The sequence below is a fragment of the Gavialis gangeticus genome, unplaced genomic scaffold (genome assembly GCF_001723915.1).
Source record: "Gavialis gangeticus isolate Ggan-Ray unplaced genomic scaffold, GavGan_comp1, whole genome shotgun sequence".
NCBI classification, from domain to species: Eukaryota; Metazoa; Chordata; order Crocodylia; family Gavialidae; genus Gavialis; species Gavialis gangeticus.
The window spans coordinates 78,110,358-78,131,998 of NW_017728994.1; the positions used below are offsets into that span (position 1 = coordinate 78,110,358).

At 40.1% G+C, this 21,641-nt stretch overlaps 1 protein-coding gene across 1 annotated transcript in view; it reads left to right on the forward strand.

Annotated features, from left to right (window-relative positions):
• The first annotated feature begins 3 nt into the window (after positions 1-3).
• INPP5A (inositol polyphosphate-5-phosphatase A) overlaps positions 4-21,641 on the forward strand; it is a 524,426-nt gene continuing 502,788 nt past the window's right edge. Inside the window, exon 1 of the mRNA XM_019503024.1 lies at positions 4-45. Within this exon, the coding sequence (XP_019358569.1) occupies positions 4-45 (42 nt within the window). The remainder of the gene's footprint in view (positions 46-21,641) is intronic.

Consider the following 21,641-nt stretch of genomic DNA (forward strand, 5'->3'; position numbering starts at 1 on the left):
GGGATGCTGCTGGTCACCGCCAACGTGGGCTCGCTCTTCGACGATGTGAGTAGCGCCGGCCCCGGCATCTCCAAGCGGCCACTTCCCTGCCCCCGGGCGGCGCGGCGCGGATTCCCGTCCCGTCCCGTCCCGCCGAGAGCGCCCTTGGCTGCGGCTCCGCCCGCTCCGAGGCGTGGGATCCGACTGCCCCCACGCTGCGCGCTCCAGCCCCGGCCCGCCTCGGATACGACCGGTCTGGGGGCGCCCGGCCCGGCCCAGCCTGGCCCGGGGGTCGCAGCTTCCCACGCCCCCGCCTCCGCCTCCCCGCCCCGAGGTGGGACACGCTGCCTCTGCCTCGGGCTGCAGGCTCCTGCCCCGGGGCTCCTGGAGAAAGTTTCCCTGCTTGTGTGTTTGCTGTAGGGCAGTTAGCAGCAGGGGTTCTTCTTTCCTGCCCTGCGTGTCCCCAGGGGCTGCCTAGTATTATTATTATTAGTAGTAGTAGTAGTAGTAGTAGTATTTTCCCTTCACTGCTAGGTGAGAGGTGGTTGCTGTCAACCAGGCCTTTCCCTTGGTTCTACGGGAACTAGCTAAAGCCTTTCCCCCAGGAAGAGCAGATAGTAAAGGGCACAGACTTTTTTTTCTTTTCTCTCTTCTCCCCCATTAGCGTGCGCTACTTTCTTGCATTTCCTGAGAAGGATGAGCGGTGTTCAGTGCATGCTCTTGCCTGCGCTTCAGCTGTCGGAGCCCGGTGAAAAAAACGCTTGAAACTCTGGTCAAGCAAAGCAGGCTTCCTTTCTGGACCCTAGGACTCTGGTGGTTGTTCCTAAGATGGTCAGAACTGACCCAGACCATAGGTTTACTTTGCTCAGGAGCCTGTGGTACACAGTGGCGGAGAGAGTTTAGGAGACTTTCAGGCTTTTTAAAAGGTGGAACAGTTTGCAGGAATATCAGTTAGGTTTTGTGTGCGCACCAGAGATGCAGTCACTAAATCCACATTCAGATCTTTCGAAGATTTCAGGTGTGGTGATGAGTAACTTACAAGTCAGCCTCTGCTCCTCTAGTGTAAGCCTTTGTTTAGCTACATCAATTAACTTTTTTTCTCTTTTCAGTACAACTTGCCTCGTCTTTCACTTCTGTGTTTAGTTATTTTCCCCAGCTTTGGTGTATTTTATGTCAGCTGTCTCATTCTTCCATTGTAAACCTGTAAACTGAATATTTACTGACAGTAGACTTTTGTTTTCATTGCAAGCCTTTAATTAAAATGTCAAGATAGCCAAGATGACTTAGTCCAAAACAAAATGTTGTCCTGGAGAGCTGCTTACACTGTAAGAGCTCTCTTAACGTACCAATACAGTATATCATGGTCTCAGTCAGACGGTTTAAATCCTTTAGCTGTGGTTTTGAAGCCTCAGAAATGTCAGGAAAATCAAAACTTGCATTGCTTTCATTCTCTCAGGAAAAAATAAATTCTACTGGGGAGCATTCCTTCTGGTAATTTCAGAAATTCTGAAACACTGCTGTACTTACTTTTCTCCTAATATGCTTTTTGCATGCTAACATGAAAATAAGAGCATTAAATCTATGTTTAGCAAGATATATTCATGAAATGTTAAATGCTTTTCTACCGGGGGAAAAATATTGTTGCAATAGTGGCTATATTCTAGAGATGTCAGAAGAGGAGAAATGACTTTCTGTAAACTGCAGATATTAATCAAAATATGTTAAAGTTGTAATCGTCCGAGCAGGAAGCTTGGGTAATAGCTAGGGTGGCAGTCTTGCAAAGAGCAGCACAGGAGTACAGTCCTGGGCCCACTGAAATCAATGGCAGAATTTTCACTGCCTCAGTGAAGCCAGGGTTTCATCCACAGTGGAGTAGTAATTCCACTGCCTAATGGTTTACAAAGCTGAGGACATACATGAATCATCACAACTGAGGCCCATAGTTTTATTAGAAAGTAGCCATTCTTTTTGCCTTGTGCTTGGGAGTTGTACTCAAATTATTGCCCAAGTGTACCACGGTGAAAAAACTGCAACGTTTATTTTTATTTTTTTGTAGTTATCATTATTAAAGTGACCAGAGTTTCTGTTCATAGTCCTTTAAAGTTCATTTTTGCCTTAGCCCCTGGTTGGTGCCTATTCATAGATTTCATAGACATTAGGGCTGGAAGGGACCTTGGAAGATCATCGAGTCCAGCCCCTGCAATCAGCCTTTTCACTAAATCTACTATAATAAATTTGCTCTTAACTCTTTATTTTAATATGTGTATCCAGTCCTTTAACATAAAATGCGTATCTACAAGTTATAGCCTTGACTTCGTAAACACTCTTAGGTCAGAAACTTTATTCACAGCGCTAGTCTCTTTGAGTTCAGTACAATTACTAGTTTGTATCCATGTTTATAGGAAGAAAGCTTAACATTATTACACTTGCTGATCAGTCTTTAGTCTAGTCTGCTTTTTTCTTTAGCAAAATATGACTGATTAATGTTAGTTTGAAATGTTCGTTCAATGTTAGTTTGAAATGTTCATTCAATGTATCAGGATATAGTGTGCCTGACAGTGAGTTTTATCTCTTGACTTTTGATCATGCTAGTTTAGATAATCCATACCTCCAGACTTAATTATTGCCTGACTTCTCTTAACTAGTATTTTAGGGTCCTTAAAATTCCTGGAGGGAATAAAGCCTTTTCATCATTTACTAAAATGTACATGACTCATAAAAAAGAACATTATTGTTCTTATAGGTTATAGTGAACTTATAATGAAAAAAAGTCTACAGTAAAAAGAAAGGTCTGCTTCAGAGTGAGGAATAGAAAGGCTAGCTTTTTTAAAATCTTTTTTGGGGTTTGTTTTTGTTGGATTTGTGACTAGAAGTTGACCAATCACATTTTTGGAATAATGTGACTGAAGTATGGCGAAGACAAAATTAGAATGGTTTTTAGACTTAAGGTTTTAAGTTCCATATTTGAGTTATCAGGTGCTTATTAGGTACTTGCTTCATGGAGGGAGGAATAAGACTCTGTCGCGGTGTGTGAATTTTGGAGGTAAGGACTTGATTTTGGTGTGTTTTACCTAGAGAAAAATAATCCTTTCTAATATTCCCATTTCTTTTGTTTCAAGTTCAGTTTTATATCTCTTTCTGTTTAGCTTCTCATTGAAAATTATATTATGATCTTGCTGGATTTCAGAGTGTTCTTCCATTTTTATAATAGAAAATTGAAGGTAGGCTGAAGGCTTGAATCTGAAGGTCCTGTTCTGTGTCCTGTAGCTGAGCTGGCATGTCACTCACCCTAATGCAGAAACTCTGTGCTTTGCATTCCTTGAGCTCTGTATGAAGATTGCACAATGGAAGCCGTGTTAAGAGACCTTAGCATCCATGTGTTTATTTAATCTTGAAATCTGCCATGCATAAATTGTCCAAGTGAACACTGTGGGGTCTAAAATGGTGAAGGGGTCCAAGATACCTGCTATTACAAGCACGTTGGAGCTCTAACACGCTGTTCAGTTCGCACAGTTTCTGTGGGTACTCTTTTCATCCTTGTGCTAGAAAGAGGGCATGATTTCTTCTTCCTGCAAATGAAGTGTAAAAATACCAGTGCAGCTTCATGGCAAATATCTTCTACTGTGTTCTAAAGTAAGCCAAGTGCTGCGCACAAACATGACTTGTGGTCCAGATACAGTGTTTATGAGTTCTGTGTGGCTGCTATTCTGCAGTTCTGTACTGCATTTGCAAATGCCCTTTTATTTGAAGTAATGTTTTCATTGTAGAGCAAATTACAATATCTTTGTATGGTAGACAAGTTCAGTCAGGTAGCATAGTGTTGCTTCTCCTTAGATGAACAGTGCAGCTATTTTTGCTACCATTTTAGTAATGAGGGAGAGTATTAACATCATTGCCCTGTTATCAGTCTAAGTAAATTGCTTCCTCACAGACAGATTTTTTTCTCCTTTCACTTATCCGCCACCACTTGTCATACTCGTGAACTTCTGTCCTAACATTTTAGTGTGGTGACAGTCATTTGTAGTTGTTTTGGATAGCTATTTTCCTCACTAGTAATCTGCTTATTTCATTAGAGTTCTTAATGCTTCTGAGAACTGCAAATATATTTCAGACATAACGCTTGCTTTATGCTCTTACATACTTTAAGCCTTTAACGTAAATTTCACTGTATAAACACTTCCTGTTTTTATGGCAGTATATAGTTGCTGAGAACAGAAGACAAAAGTTCAGGTTACCTGCGGGTCATTGTCTCTTCCCTCCTCCCCCACTATCTTTCTAGCTACACTGACAAAACTTCCCACTTACCTGGCAGTGGAAACTGCAACTCTAGTAGCAAAGACATTACTTTTGACCAACATATTCGTACATCCATCATGCAAAGTTTTGATGACATACAGTTATAACGGATATGGTTATGTCAGACGTAATAGTTTTGTATGCATTAATTTAGTACAAACAGTGTTGCCAAAAGACTTAGTAGTTTGGAAGATTTGGGGGTTCCCCCCCACTTAACATCCAATACAGAGGAAAAAACCCGAGAAAAACCTAAAACAGTTTAAGTCTTAAAAAGTTTACTTTTACACAGTTTACTAAGCCACAAAAATGACCTACCACTTTTGTCCCACCCTACCCTTCAATATTTGTTTCAGTTTAAAAAGGAATAGATGGTTTAATGTTGTTGGTTCTAATTTTTTCTTTAGGATGTTCGAGGAGTTCATGGTTCAGAGGAATGTGTAAGTGTTTTATTTAGGAAACACTTCCCTAGGCTTTGTGAGCAGAGGTGATAAGCACTGAGGAAGGGAAAGTGTTTTAAAGCTTATGATAAACAACTTTGACTGAATCTACAAAAAGATCACCTGAAGCAGACCATTTATACCCACAAGTAATCCCATTAACTTCAGTGGGACCCTGCTTAGGAGGCTTTCTAAGATTGGGACTTTTTATTTCAAATGTAACTATGTAGAGAGACAATTGGCTGTTTTGAATTCCTGTTGCCATATTTAATTTTTAAAATACTTTATTGTTCACTGAATGCAGCAAACTGAGTCATATCTAGGTCCAGAGGATGAAATCTCCCTTTCTGTTTAGACAGATAACATCATGTGTTCTTATCCAGTGTAGGCCGAGAAATATTGTTTCCTTTTTCTAAAGCAGATAGAGCTTAGGAAAAGCTGAGCCTTTTTAGGTAAGCTGTTTTAAGTCAAGTAAATTTTTGTTGTGTAGTAGATGACATATAAAGTGCAAATACTGTTCTTAGTCCTGGGGTTGGTGCTCTGGGGTTTATATCTTCTAGTTTCAAGTCAGAGTTTTTTTTCTTTGGCATTTAGTTTTGGTCAGTTCTCTAGAACTGGATCTTAGAAATGTTACTACTGCTGTCAGACCCAGCCCAAATCCCTCAAACGTTGAAGACTGTTGAATTTTGTGGTACCTATTCTTTATAAACAGTGCTTCCTGGTAACTCATATTGTTTCTTACTTCAACATTTTTTTTTTTTTAAAGCAACCAGTAGAATTTTTTTACTTGTAGATGGATTTAAAGACTTGGAGTAAAATTTATCAGATGTACCCAAAAGAACTGGGCTACCAAGTCCTATTTTCAGTGACCCAATTAAACTTGAGAACATGAGATTTGGGCATTTTAAGTCATTTGGGTACTTTAAAAATTATTTTTGTTAATGCTTTATACTGTCTGAAAAATGAAAGAACAGTTTCTTATGGCATGCTGCAGCATTTCTAGCTTGAACCATTTCTCAATATACTGGCCATCTGATGTAAGGTCAGAATGAACATGTGCAGAGGAGACGGTTAAAAAGCAGAATGGCTTTCCAAAGATGCATAGCATTAATTACTAACTCTGTTTATGTTCTTATGATTTTTAATATTTTAAAACATTTTGTCCCTCAACTTTCCTTGGACCATGCAAATATATAAGCTATTATATTGCATTTTCAGAACAGGATGCACTGGATAGGCACCTGGCTGGGGTCTTATGATCCCTCCCACCCGCAGTGCTCCTTCCTGCCCATGGCAGGGGGTCGGACTAGATGATCTGTCTAGGTCCCTTCCGACTCATTGATTCTGTGATCTAGGGTCTGTTGATCTCACCAGTGAAATAATAATCTTTGGTCCTTGCACACTACATGGAAAGAGGAAGAGTGCAGTTATTTTGCACAGTCTTATTTATACCTGCTCCTTCCAAATTTCTGTTTATTGCTCTTAAATATGAATCTGTGACCTTTCAAAGTAATTTACCAATTTTTTAACACTAGATGAGACTGAAATGTAGCCATTACATCTGAAAAATATACATTTTTCATACTCATATTTCATTTTTTAAAACCAGTTTGTTCTTTAATAAACTGTATTCACTAAGTGTGATCTCAATTTTCTATGCTTGAAATAGTCTGTGAAATTTTATTATGACATTAGATGTCAGTGAGCTTAACTGGTATTAGCTGAGAGAAATAACAGCCATTCTATTCAGCGAGGAATTATTTTGAATTTTGTTGAACTCTTTTAGAATGGAAAATGTTTTGGTTTTTTTTTTCACGTGAGTAACAAGAATAACCTGTATCTTAGCAGAAAATGATTTAAAATGTGATAGTCCTTTTAGATCTTAACCACAATAATGAACAGATGATATTTCTTGCATTATACTTTTTAAAATACAAAAAATGCTTTATTGTTAAACTAATGCTGTACCTCTTGCTGGAGCTGTTTTTGCCCTAATTTGGAATAGTGGTAGTGGCACAGCATCAGGGAAGTAAACAAATGGATCCCAAAAGGCACTTGATTCAGCAAGGCACTTAAGTATATGATTAACTTTAAGCCTGTGAGTAGTTCCATTGACTTCAGTGGTACTAAGCATGTTCTTAAGTACCTTGTTGAACTGAGGTCTTTATTCACTTCCTAGTATGTAGCAAAACCATACAAATGTTTAGGATAAGAAAGGGTGGAGGACAAGGGATACACCTCAACACCAGTTTGGCCAATAAATTTATGCCTGTGAGGATAAAATAACTCCACTCTTGGCCTTACTTGAGAAACCATCCAGTAGTTCGTGAGAGCCCTTACAAAACATAGCTGCATGTTACAAAGATATTTAAACCAAGTGAATAGAGTCCTTTTCATGTTGCTATCTAGGCGTCTCACTTTTTCTGCAGCATTTTGCTGGCTTTGAAGCGTTTGGCTCTAGGAACTGATTTTATTCAACAGTATGCTCTCTTTATATGGTGTTACAAGATTCACCATGTTAAAAATGGAATTCCCACATTAGGAATAAATGATGATGAATGGCAACATAGAGGGCCAAAGAAGAAGTCTTTTCCAGTAATCTTTTTTTTCTTTTTCTTTTTCTTTGTTATTCCTGGAAACTTCTCTGTAGCACTGTAACCCTCTGCATACTCCTCACCCCTCCACTGTCAGTTTATTTTGATTCCAGTTTAACAGGGCACTATTCTTTGTTCCAAATGTTTTTTCCCTTTTCAAAATTCCTTTCTTTTGAGAATTAGCAAGATAATGTATAGCCCTAATAGTCACCAAATTAATTAATTTTTTTTTATGGCAGTGTCTTAGGTCAGAACTTTTTATATCCCCCTTCCTAATCTTTTTACATCTTATGTTCCCTCTACACCCAAAATTGTTTGTTTGTTTGATTGATTTATATGCTGCCCTTCCCAATGAAGGCTTAGGGAAGCTTACAATAAGAAAATGGAATAACTTAAAAAGAGGACAGCAACAACAGGGCCAGAACAACTTAAAAGTAAATAGAATATTAAGAGACTCCCTAGACAACATTTCATGTTCATTTTGTCTAGTCCAGTGGTCCTCAAACTTTTTTTTTTTGCAGACCACTTAAAAATTGCTGAGGGTCTCAGCGGATCAGTTAATAAACTTTTTTTTGTTGTACAAATCAAAGCACACAACTCATATTTTAGTATTGATAGTCACCCATTTCTAATGCTATGGGTGTGCCTGTTTTTGTTGAGCAAAGTTCTGGGAAGGTGGGTGTAATGTTTATCAGCTTTAGCCTTGGGTCACCTTTCTGCGGAAAACCTGAGTGGACCAGTGGTGGTCTGCGGGTCACAGTTTGAGAACCTCTGGTCTAGTGACTATGCCTGCCTTAACAGGCATAGTCACTAGACTATGAACCTACATCAGTTTAAGTTAGCTCTTTGAGCCTACATCAGTTTGTTAGCTCTTTGTTTGTTTGCTTATTGTTTATCATCATAATCTACCTAAACAACATATGTACAATATAAATTATGCACCTTCAAACAGGGGTGTTATTTGGTAGCCATGTTGGTCTGAGACAAAAAAAATGCAAAACTCTAGAACTCTTGGTTCAGAGATGATATCTTTTATTAGACTAACTAAGAAATTGCAAAAAAAAAATATTTTTCTGCTTTTTTATTTTTAGAAAACGTGCATTTTGACTATCATAAACTCTATGTGTACTTACACAAGATCTAAAAGAGATTAGATTTTGCAGTCTGATTATGACGGCATACAGTAATTCATGAGTCGCCCTCTTACAGTAAGACAATGGTCATCTTCTGAGATAAGGTTCCAAAATAGTAGCTTTGTGCATTATCAGTGTATACCTTTTTCAGGTGTCATTAGGAAGCCTAGTGGCTCAATTTTATTCCTGTATGACCAGTTTCCCTTGTTTCTTCTGCTTTAGAGACCCGTGCAGATAGTTAAGTGCATCCAGAATTCAGCCTTTTATTTTCAGCTACTTAAGGCAATGGCATGCATATATGTGAGATTATCGGAAATAGATTATTACCAATGCATTGAGAAGGAATGAAAAGGATTTCCTTAATAGGATAGTTCTGTGAATTGGTACAAACCATTCAGGTTTGGTTTATTTTCAAATTACTTTTAAATGTACAGCTCTAACTTAAGTTTTCATTTTAAAAACATATTTTAGAATACTGTTAGTCTCCTAATTTCCTGCTTACCTTGAGCTGAACAATGCATAACTCCAGAATTTAAAGCCCTAAGACTGTTGTGTAAACCGTGTTTCCTATTATCAGTAGCAGATGATTGCATAGGAAAATAAAATTGGGAAAATATAGTAATTGTGGCTGTTTTAGTATGACCTTTAGCTAAAAACGTGAAGGGAAGTTGGCATCTCATGACTTGCCTGATATTTGAACCACCCATGTTCTACAAATCCCAGCTTTTTTATTGGAATTTTAATTTTCTAGGCAAGTAGCAGAATATGTAGTAGATTTTGGACATAACACTTCTACTTAATTTACTTTGCCACTTGCCTGTGTTCGCTGGTAGGCAACAGCAGTACAAGTTACAGTAAGTAAGTACCATTATGGAAATTTGGAATGGATGAAACCTTGTATTAAAGAGGATTAAAACATAGCATTACTTAGTAGTAAAAATATACTTCTCTCACATTTTAGTGGCTGTAGTTGAAAAATTTTCTTGGGAGCTTTGATTATCCCATAAATTAACTTCAGTGTGAGACTCACACAACTAATCAAGTCTTCAATAACTTTACAATTGCTCTAAAAGGTCTTAAGCTAATTCTTCCACTCACCTTCTATCCTCCCCTTCCTGCTCTTTTGCTTTTTCTCCTTTTTAAATAAATAAAAATGCATTTATTTTTATGCTCCTCCGCACCCCTCCCCTCCCTTTAGCTTAATTAAATAAAAAAATTGTAGTGGGTATCTTCAAGCAGAATAACCTTTTAGTTTTCAGTTTTTAATTACCCCCTAAAAATCTACCAGGGAAACAAGGTTAAGTGGTTAATACTGAAAGGGCTAACAGTGTAAGAGGAAAGCAGACTTTGGCAGAAAGCTTTGAATGTATAGTATGTAGGGAGAATTCTTTGAGTCCTGCTGCTTTCTACACCATCTGTGGCAATTAAATTCAAAGGATATTTCAGAAGTGGAAAAGTACATGTTCAGCCATAGGGGGAAAGTCAACTCATATACCACTGTGAGAACTGCACAACTATAATCCTGGTTATCATGAGATCAGCTGAACATAGCTTAAAAAGACAGTAAAATATGTATGTAGGTGCATTGCTAACATAATAAGCATGGAGGCTGACCTAATCTGTTGATGCAAGTCTTATTCTTCCCCAACCTGGAACATCTTTGTCCTGGCTAAAACTGAGGCTGCTAAAGTTAGTCCCTGAGTAATGCAGTATTGGTGGTGTTGACTGACTCTCTTATCCCTAGGAAGCTATTACAGTTTCAAGCATATACAGGTTTTTAGCTTATATATAGGATTAAATCTCTTGCTGATACGTTAATGTATCCTAACATCTGTGGAATAGCAGACCACAAACTTTAGATCAGAGTTGAGAGTATCATTGGCAAGAACTGTTGCATCTTAATTAACTTTTCTGAGTGCATCTCCAATATTAAAATAAATTTTCTTTTTTTTTAATTTGGATTAACTGGTGTAAAAATCTATAGAAGTTGGTTATTTCTGCTGGATTAAATGCAGTAGGCATTAGACTGGAATTAGAACTATTTTATTATTCATCCTCTTGGTTTTGTTAAATGCCTTTATCTAAAGCTAATGTACAGTTTGTTTTTTCTTAGTTGTGTTCTATTATCATTTCTTGGATACCTTCATTGCATCATCCATTACTTAAAATAAACCTAGTATATTTTCAGACTTGACATTTATTGGCTTATAGCATTTTATAGGGAAAGTGATTAGAATTGGAGAATTTTCTTTTATGCTACTCTTATTTTTTCACATAATGTCAAGAAACAGAAACAGAGCTTAAGGTAATAAAAATGGACATTTTAATTAAGACCTTCTATTAGGTGAACCTCTGTTTTCATGGGCCAATCAAATTTACTAGATGAAATACCGCAAGAATAACAATATATGTCAGCACAGTGCCTCAGATTTCTTCCCTTGTTTAAGACCATAAGTTAAATCCTTATCCTAACAACCCCATAATGTTAAAAACTAACAAAAATCCAGATTTTCATTTTATGTCAAAAGGAGAAGGAATCATAACCCTAAGATGGGGTAATAAGTTAGCTATGAAACTTTAAAAAAAGACTTCATTTTCAGGTTGTTTTTTTTTTTCTTATTTTTACAAAGTCTGTATTAAGAACTTTAGCCTTCATTTCTTCCATGTTTCCACAAACAACTGGAAACTATCCTTATTATAGCCCTGCCAAGTACTACTATTTTTAAAAACCCATACTTCCTCCACTTTTCTGGGTTCTGTGCTTGCCTTGGTTTCATTTCATCTTTCCATTGAGTACCAGTTCACATTTAAAATCTCTTCATAAGGAAAGATTTGGTCTGATATGAAATAGTAGCAAGGATAGAAACTGGCAGAAAATCACACCCAAAGTTCTTTTCTCAAATGGACAAAATCACCAGAAGAGCAAGAAACAATATGATGTACAATGTAGCTTCAAATAATTCTAACAGCCAGCTGAAATCACCTGTATGGAAGTAAGGCTATGGTCTGGGAGAGAATGAACTTCAAAAAATATATATTAAAAGTATACCAATGTGATTTATTTGCTTTAAAAGTACTATTTTAAGAAGGCACCCCATACTAGGGCTGTGCAAATCTTCAGTCGCGGATTTGATGTGGCAGGTGAATCTCCCAGTCTGAATTGAATCAGGAAATCCTTTAATCTCTCCAAATCGAATTGGAACCCTCTGAATCATTTTGGAGAGATTCGATGATTTGGACATAGATACAGCTTTAAATGTTTTTTCTGTGTACCTCAAGGTACCTGGTGGCTCATGAATGCTGAGATGCTGGCGTGGATGGAGCGTCCCACGGGAGTGCGAGGGGCAGTCCCTAGCATGCTCGGCGGTGGACCCAGAAGTGGACCAGACCCCAGACCTCTGGCTCAGCGACTGGTGCCTACTTGGTTTGGGGGGCACCTGGGGTCCCCCTGTGGCTGATTGCTGAGCCAAAGAGAGTGTGGGGGGTCCCCCACATGCTTGGCGGTGGACCTGGAAGTGGACTAGAAATTATTCTGGTGCACTTCTGGGTCCACCGTTGAGCGTGTGGTGGGGGGGGCCCTCTCGCACTCCTTTGGGATGCTCCATCTGCCCCACCAGCTCAGTGTTCAGAAGCCATGCCTAGTACCTTGAGGTATGTAGAAAAAACATTTTAAGTGGTGTCTATGGCCAAATCACCGAGTCTCCGAATCGGCATCAAATCTTCAGATTTGGCTGAATTGAATTGGGACAGTGATCCGAATCAATGAATCAAATCACTGTCTCCCAAATTGGGCTGAATCTGAATCTAATACGGCTCTCTTCGCACACCCCATTCCGTACCTCTTTGGCATAAAGGAGGTTTTGATTTGTGTGTGTGTGTATAGTCCTTTACTTTCTATGATAACTTTACCAAAAAAACCCCCCAAAACACTTTGCAGACCTTGAATTTGGGACAAAGATAGTTATTGATCAACTTTTATCTAATGCATTTTCTTAAAATAACTAGTCCTGATTTTGTTGTTGTTGCTGTTTTACTTTGCTGTTTCCCTTTTCTATGCTCGTGATTTCAGGGTCTTTTTTAATGTAATCATGATGCGTTGCTTTATGATTTTTCTTTGCCTTCTTCCACCACTGCATTGGGTGTCTTCCTGTTCCCTTGTACTTTCCCTCACTACTTCACATTCATCTTAAAACATTGTATTAAAAAAGTTTTAGTTAAATTAACAGCTTATCATATTTACAGTGCAGAAAAGATAGGTTTCTTACTCTGCCCTCCCCTAAGGTTTTTGGTCTCTATCATGAAATGTCTCGGGTACTTCATCTTTTCCATTAGGCTCTTCCTGGAAGTTTTGATAGCTCCAATGTCTGCATCTCCTGTTTGTAGCTTTCCCACAGCAGCACAGAGAAATTGATCTGATTCTTATCAGTTTTGCTGCTATCCACAGGATTCTGAATAGCAACAGTGACATTTGTATGAAATTAGAGAGAACTCAGAGTGATATCAAACCATCAGGCACAAGTCTCTCTGTTGTTGACTTAGTTTTCACCTCTACCTAAGAAGAAACATAATCTGTAAATGTAGTGAGCAAGTTACTTTTCCAAAAAGCACACAGCATTCAAATAAATTCTTGGTGACAGTAACAGGAAAATATGTAAGTTAATGTGAGAGCTGACTGGTATTATGATCAGGGATCCTGGTTTTCTCCACTTTAAAACTGCAGATTCTCTGATTGAAACCCCCAAAATCTGCCTTTTTCCATGATTAAATTGAAACGCCACTATATACATAGTTATCAGTTGAACACAATATTTTATTGATATATATGCAATTTAGAAGCCTACCAGTGCCTCAATCACTATAATAAAATAAATTCTAAATAGCTATAATTTTTAGCATTTGATTTTTTTGGGTTTTTTATCATGGACAATTGGAATTTTCCCTGTGTCTTCGCTCACCAGGATGCGGGTCCAGCTAAGGCTGTCCCCCATCCCCCCACTGCCTAGTGGGGCTGAGCCCTGATTATGCTGGTGCTCTGCCCCATGCCATTGCCCCTCAGTCCCCACCCATAGTCCCCTGGGCTCTGCTGGAGGGGGTGGTCTAGCTGCCAGGGCTATGGGGCTGGGGACTTGGGTCCACAGCCTCCCTGATCTCTGCAGCTGTACCTGAGCCCTGGCTGTTGCCTGTGGGAGGTGGCAGCAGAATGAAGCCTGAAGCCCAGAGCCTGGCTTCCCCTCCCCTGCAGGCTCCTCTCTGGCTATGCCACCTGTAGTGGTGGGGAGTGGATGTGGGCTGGCTGCTGTGGGCTCAGGTGAGGGGTGGGGGCAGCTGCCTGCTGCTGCATGCACTGCTGGAATGAGACATGGGGTGCTGCCAAGTCCCCTTCCAGTCTTCTCTTCTTTAGGCTGAAGAGGCCCAAGTCCCTCAGCCTTTCCTCATGGCTTGTTTTGCAAGTCCCTGATCATATGGGTGGCTCTTCTTTTGGACCTTCTCAAGTTTTCCACATCCTTGTTGAAGTGCAACACCCAGAACTGAACGTAGTACTCCATCTGCAGTCTCACCAGTGTGGAGTACAGTGGGAGTATCACTTCCTTAGCTTAACTGTTGCATCTCATGCTAATGCATGTCAGCATGTTGTTTGCTTTGCTGGCCACAGCATTGCATTGCTGGCTCATGTTCATACGATGGTTGATCACTACCCGTAGGTCCCTTTCAGCTGTGGTGCAAGTCAAATTGTCGCCACCAAGCCTGTAGGTATATTGGGAGTTTTTTGCCCCCATATGGAGCACCTTACATTTCTGGGTGTTGAACGTCATCTGGTTCCAGTCTGCTCAACTCTCCAGCCTATCCAGGTCCATCTGTATCTGCAACCTGTTTTCTGGCATGAGCACACTCCCCCATAACTTGGTGTCGTCCACAAACTTGGCTAGTGAGGTTTTCACCCCCACATCCAAATCATTGATAAAGATGCTGAAAAGCACCAGTCCAAGCACAGATCCCTGAGGGACACCACTGGCCACTTCTTGCCAGGATGATGCAAATCCATTCATGAGAACTCTCTGGGTCCTACCGTGCAGCCAATTGTTCACCCGCTGAACTGTTGAGCAGTTAAGCCCACAATCTTCCAATTTTTCCATGAGGATATTGTGGGATACTAGATCAAAAGCCTTTTGGAAGTCTAGGTACATAATGTCGACCTTCTTTCCCATGGCAGGTGTCGAGAGACCTGTTCATAGAAGGAGATGAGATTCATAAGACAAGACCTACCCTCAATGAAGCCATGCTGGCTGTTGTTCAGAATCATATTCTCAATGAGTGTATCACACACAAATTCTTTAATGTGTTTTTTCAAGAATTTTCCCTGGGATGGAGCTTATGCTGATTAACCTAGAGTTGCCCAGGTCCTCCCTCTTCCCCTTCTTGAAGATGGGCACAATGTTGGCCCTCTTCCAATCCTCAAGGATCTCCCCTGTGTGCCACGACTTCTGAAAGAGTTTTGCCAGGAGTTCTCTATGACCACAGCTAACTCTCCATCAGCACTCTTGGGTGAAGTCCATCTGGTCTTGCTGACTTATAAATGTCTAACCTTTTTGTTGGTTTTGCACCAGCTCAGCATCCACAGTGGGAAGGCTGTCATTCCTACCATGCCCCCTGTGATCCTTATCTCGCTTGTCTTTCCCTTTGGTCCAGTGAAATAACAAAGCAAAATAGGGATTCAGGAGTTAAGTATTTTCCTGAGTGTCCATTACCAGCTGTCCCAAGGGGTAAGCAGGGACCCCATGCTTCCATTTGTTTTCCTTCTGCTCCCTACATACCCAAGGAAGGACTTCTTATTGTCCTTGACTCCCTTGGCTAACTTAAACCCAGTCACCGCCTTAGCTTTCCTAGTCATTTCTTTACAGCTGTGGACCACTGTTGTATAGTCTTCCTTGAGGACTGTCCCTAGCTTCCACTGTGTGTATGCCTCTCTCTTTTTTTTTCTTTTTGAAGTGGACCGTGATGTCCATATTGAGCCAGGAGGGCTTGCCAGCCCATCTGCTACCTTTCCTCTTTATGGGCATGGTTTTCTTTTGTGCTTTGAGGATCGTGTCCTTGAAGAACAGTCACTCTTCATGCACCCCATTTGCCTTCCGTCCCTGGTCCTGCATCGTTTCCCCTACTAATACCCTGAGCCTGTTGAAGTTAGCATTTTTGAAGTCCAGGACTTTAATCCTGCTAGTTGATTTGTCAGCCTTGCAGTGGATAGAGAACCTGATGAGCTCATGGTCGTTGTTGCCCAGGCCACCCTCAATGTTCAAGCCACATGCCAGGTCATCTTCTTTGGTCAAGACCAAGTCTAGGAGAGCAGTACCTCTGGTTGGCCCTTGCATTTCCTGGGTCAGAAAGAGCTCCTCCATTTTACAGTTAAGAAGCTACATGACTGATCTCACCTAGCTGAGTGTTCCTCCCAATCTGTGTCTGGGTAACTGAAGTTGCTCATGACAGCCATAGTGGTTTCATAGTTGGTAGGGTCGGAAGGGACCTGAGCAGATTATCAAGTCTGCCCCCCCCCCCCCGCCATGGGCAGCAAAGAATGCTGGGGTCAAACGACCCCGGCAAGGTGTCTGTCTAGCCTCCTTTTAAAGACCCTTAGGGTAGGAGTGAGCACCACTTCCCTTGGAAGTTGGTTCCAGATCCTAGCTGCCAAGTCCCATGCTTGCATAGCCTCTGTCAGTTCTTGAGAGAACTTGCAGATCAAGTTCATCCCCTTGGTTTGGTTCGGTGGCTTGTAGTAAACACCCACAGTTAAGTTTCTCTCACCTCGCTCCCCCTTCCCCTCCCCCCCAAAAGTTGACCCAGAGGATTTCAAGCTGCTTACCCTTGGGGCCAATGTCAGCCTCCAGAGAGGTGTACTGCTCCCTCACATAGAGAGCTACCCCTCCATCTTTTCTCCCTGCTTGGTCCCTTCTGTGCAAGGTGTTGCCCTCTATGGCTACATTCCAGTCATGCAAGGAGTCCCACAAAGTCTCCATGATCCCTACCAGGTTATAGTCCTCCTGCTCTCTAGTGAGCAATAGCTGCTCCTGCTTGTTCCCCATGCTCCTGACATTGGAGTTTATCATTTGAGGCATCTAGTACAGGCTACTGTCAGAGACGAAAACTTGAAGTAAATAATAGAACTGATCCAGTATGTCACTATCTTCCCTTCCCTTTCTTGGGAAAGCAGAAAAGCATCTGGTAGTAATTTCAAGACTGCTTATATGGACTTGTACAGTATTTTGTTCTTGCATCCGTTCCTTGGTAAACAGAGGATTAATTAGTATAAACTATACCTCTTGCTCTACTAATTAGTTTCTTTAGAGGGTGACACTGTCAGCTGAATGACAAGACCAACCTATTAAAATAGTCTTTGATACATAAAGTCTGTGGACTTAGTAGTGGGCAAAAATGTTTACTTGTGGGTTTTTTTTGTGGTGTGAATATAACAAGAAGTTTAATTGCATTATATATTGTAATGAAGGCTAAAACAAGAACTTGAAATTAATTTTCCACTTTTTTTTCCTTTTTGAAACTCTAATGAATAAATGAGTCAATCAGCCCAATAAACTATTTAGGAAGAATCCTTTCCTGAAAAATGTTGGTCCAGTGGAGGTTGTGTCTTATGTTGACATTGCAGTATGGCATACATACCTTCTCGAGTTCTGTCCCCTTTTTCTAAGATTTTACCAATTCTATTCATTAACCTAAGTTCAGTCACTTATCAGGATTGCATTCCTCAGAGAGAGAGAGAGATTTATATTACATTTATTCGTAACCTCATCTTTTGGATTTGTTTATATTGGTAAATGAAAACATATGTCCTATTGATGCTTGTCATTTGGGAGTGCATAGGTTTAAAAGCAAGCCATTGAAACTTCCTGTAGATGACTATTGTAGTGATAATTTATTAACATTGGAATTACTGTATAGTGAATATATTTATTGTTCTATAATTAAAAACGACTGGGTTGAGCTGTCTTCTGTGTGATTTGTATACATTACTGTTAACATTTTAAAATAGTAGATTGTGAAAAGTAAACAAGGCTTGTATGCATAACTGTTAATGCAGTCTTTCTTTCATGTTGTTTGCTAAGTGATCCCATGAAAAGTTGGTAAGGACTGTATCTGAGTTGTTATAGATTATTTAATTTTAGACACTTCAGCAATCACTGCAGGTACTGTAAAAACTAAATTTCCCATTGGAAAATTTAACAAATGTGTATATTTAACTTTGACAGACCTTTTTTTTAAATATAACTATTTTAATCTGTGTGTACTAAATATACAATAAACCATTCTGACTTCAGTTGAGAGAGTTCTTTATTCAGTTAGTATCATCAACCATAATTGATCCATAGAATCATAGAGAAGTAGTGCTATACAGGACCTCTAGGTTAGAGGTTATCTAGTTCAACCTCCTGTCTGAGGCAGGATCATTCCTATCAACCATTCTATGCAAACCAGAATCTAAACTCTACATAAGACTACTGTCAACCCTGACACAACAAAGATGTAACACCCTAACCCATCACAGGTAAAGCAGGAGAACCATGGCAGCCAATTTCCTGCTTTATGAAATATTGTCAATGTATGCTCAAGAGATCCCGAGTAGAGTGCCTCCATGTCCCCCGCTACAGCAGAAGGCAGAAACCCCCCAGTCTGTACCAATCTCACCATGGGGTAAAATTCCCCCAAATATGGCAGTTGGTCTGATCCTGAGCAGAGGAGCAAGACATTCCAGCCAGCAACTCCAGCTTTGGTTCTAGGAGTAGCAGTAGCAGACCCCAATCAAAGTCTCTAGCCTTGGCTGTAGCCAATATCCTGCACCTCTGAGGAAGGCGTAAAAACACCCTGACACACATGTAGCAGAAAGGTGGGGAGGGGATGACCGTTAAAACCCAAAAGCATGGGAAATACTCAGAGAAGAACATGGGCATAGTTATGCCTAGATCAGGGGTTTTCAACCTTTTTTTGGGTCGGTGTACCCCCACCGGCTGGACACAGGGTGGAGTGTGGGGGGTGGTGTGCAGCTTCCCTTGGCCCCTGTGTCTGGCTGGGTGGGTGGTGCCTGCATGACAGTATGGGATCATGTGTGGCGGTGCTCTGTCCCCACCTGCCCATGTGTACCCCCTAGGGCCTTCTCAAGTACGTACCCTTGGTTGACAACCCCTGGCCTAGATCATCCCTGCCCCATAGCTGCCCAACCTCTTCTTGAACACCTCCAGTGATGGAGAGTCCACAACTTCCCACTGGAGGTGTTCAAGAGGTTGGGCAGCTATGGGGCAGGGATGATCTAGGGATGATACATCAACAGAAGCATTTTCTGTAAGACACAGGAGGTGATAGTATGAGGCTCCAGTGAGGCTTAAGGTTGGACCTCATTTGGGAGTACTGTGTGCAGTTCTGGGTTCCAAATTTTAAACAGGATATGGAAAAGTTAGAGAGAGTCCAGAGGTGGGCATCAAAGATGGTAAAAGGCTTGGAAAGCAAGTCATATGAGGAGAAGCTAAAGGAACTAGGCATGTTCAACTGGTGAAAAAAATGTTTAAGAAGGGACATGATAGCAGTCTTCAAATCCTTGAAGGGCTGCCATAAAGAAGAGGGAAAGCACCTTTCTTCTCTTGCTGCAGAGGAGGATGTGGACCAATGGCTTGAAGATGCAACAAAGAAAGTTTAGATCGGGTATCCAGAAAAACTTCTTCACTATGAGAATAGTGAGGCATCGCAAAACTATATTTGTGTTTTGTGTGGCTACATTACGCTGCAGACTCATACTGAGTCTGTAATCTACCAAGACTCCCAAGTCCTTTTCCATAGTGCTGCCTTTCAGCCAGATGTTCCCCATTTTATATTTATGTTTTTGATTATTCCACCGTGCATTTGTCTGCAGTGAACTTCATCCTGTTAGCTCCAGCCCAGCTCTCCAATCTGTTGAGATCCTCTGGAGTTGCACTCTCATCCACCAACATATTGGAAATCCTTCCCAGTTCTGTGTCATCCACGCAGACTTGCTCAGGAACTTTTCTGTGTCAGCATCCAAATTGTTACCAAACAATGTTGAACAGCCCTGGGCCTAGGACCTTGTCAAGTATTGAGGTAAGGCAAATTGGTCTGTCGTTCCTCGGGTACTCCTACTCCTTTTAACCTTTTTCAAAGAGGGGCGCTATGGGGCACTACCGTCTTCCAATCCTCTGGTACCTGGCTGGTCTCCCATGACTTCATGAAGATCATTGCCAAAGTCTCCCAGATATCTTCTGCCAGTTTTGGATGTAACTTTCTGGGATTTGCATATGAGATGTCAATATTTATTTTTTATTGATAGTGTGTTTCTTTTTTGGCCTTTGTTAGACAAGGATTTTCTTTGTCTTGCTGTCTGGATCTCAAGACCATGAACTGGTTTTTAGCTTGATACTGAAAAGCAGGTCTTTAAGGCATACTTTTTTTTCTTTTCTTTTCTCCTTTTCTCTTCTCTTTTCTCTTCCAGTGATCTTAATCAAATGTTAAGTAGTAGTAATAGTTTTTTCCTGTGCCTTTCTAATTTAAGGATTTCTACAGAGATACAAAAAATAAGTATCAGTTTGAACACAGTGATCTTTTTTTTTTTTTTTTCTCCTTGAAACAACATCACTGATAATGAAGTTTATGCCATGTTAAATGAGAAATCTTCAAAAAGATTTCTGCTGGACTCTGTAACCCTTTCTCTTAAGGATACCATAAGTCTCCAGAATTTCCTGTAAAACTTTTTTCTTTTCAGCCTTAAAGAGCATATTGAGGCTCAAAATAACAGGCTTCCATCTCAGACTGTTTTTATTTGCACTTCCAGTAAAACTTCATTAACTCAATCTTTACTAGTCAGCACACTTTAAAGACTGGTAGTATCTGGAGTAATTTAGTATAGTGCTCTGAATGCTATATTCTTTCAGGGTCATGAAGAATCCTTTTCTTTTAACAGCAGGTGACCTATAAGCGTATTGTATGCTTTAAATACAATTCACTTTATGACTGTATTTGTCATATAACTGAGCAAAGTTCATGATTGTGTACTTTGGCTTTTTTACTTGTTTGCTTACTAGTTAATTTGCAAAAGAACGAAGTGTATCTTTTGGTTTTGATTGATTATGCTGAGGGTGGAGAGGGGGAGGGAAATCATCCTTATCATGCTTTCCTATTTTGGAGAAATAAGTCTCTTTTGCAGGATTGGGGAAGAGGAAGGGATCAGGCCTGGTGTGTAGATTCTTACCATGTTGTCTTACTTGTGTTTGCACATTTAGCAATATCATTACGTGTTTTTTAAATAGAAATCTGAATGAACTGCTACATTCTCTGTAATGCTCTGATATGATTTGGGTTTCTGTAGGAAAGCTGTTGAATCGACTTGAGGTTTAACTAAATATATTAGAAATTTAACTTTTTGTAAATAAGTACATAATAGTTTCCATGGGGAAAAAGATCTTTTTTTTTTCCTTCCCTGTAGCTGTAAGGAAACTTGTAAGGCTGATGTAGCATAGGACTTGATAAGCCTGTGGTGGAGATCTGTAAACTTTGCCAGCTGTGGGAGGACAGTCTCTTCATGTGCCACACTCTTTGGAAGCTTTCTGTACCTACCCATTCAAAGTAATTTAGAGTGTGGCAAGTGCAAACATGGAGAAAAGTTGGTATTACTATCCAACGCTATTCGTGTTTCTGGAAAGACATGAGGGATAATGCTTCAGTACTTAAAGTGACTATATGAGAGAATATGTTTCAATGGATTTGTCCTTATACATCATGAATAGAAGAAGATGGCTTATGCAGGTACCTAAGTAAGTTGATCTTGGTTGTCAGGGTAGCATGTAGTTTAAGGCTCTTTTTTGGCTGTTCTGAAGAGAAATGAAGTTCTGCTAAGTTAATTGTCACTTATTTATATGTTGCCATAAGTATGGCACTGACTTTCTGTTGTTCAAATTGAAGATGTTTGTGTTCTAAATGGTATAAAAATGTTTCTTGGGGGGTGGGCAAGAAACAGCGTGAAAAAGAGTACTAAACTAGACGTCTTCTTTAAATGTACATATTTAATGGACACTTTGTTGAAGTGGTGAAGATGAATAGAAATAGATTCCTATTACTTTGAAAGTTTAATCCTGATCTGGAGGCACTGTTATTGCAATAAACATTTTTTTTTTTTTTTTTTTTTTTTTTTTTTTTTT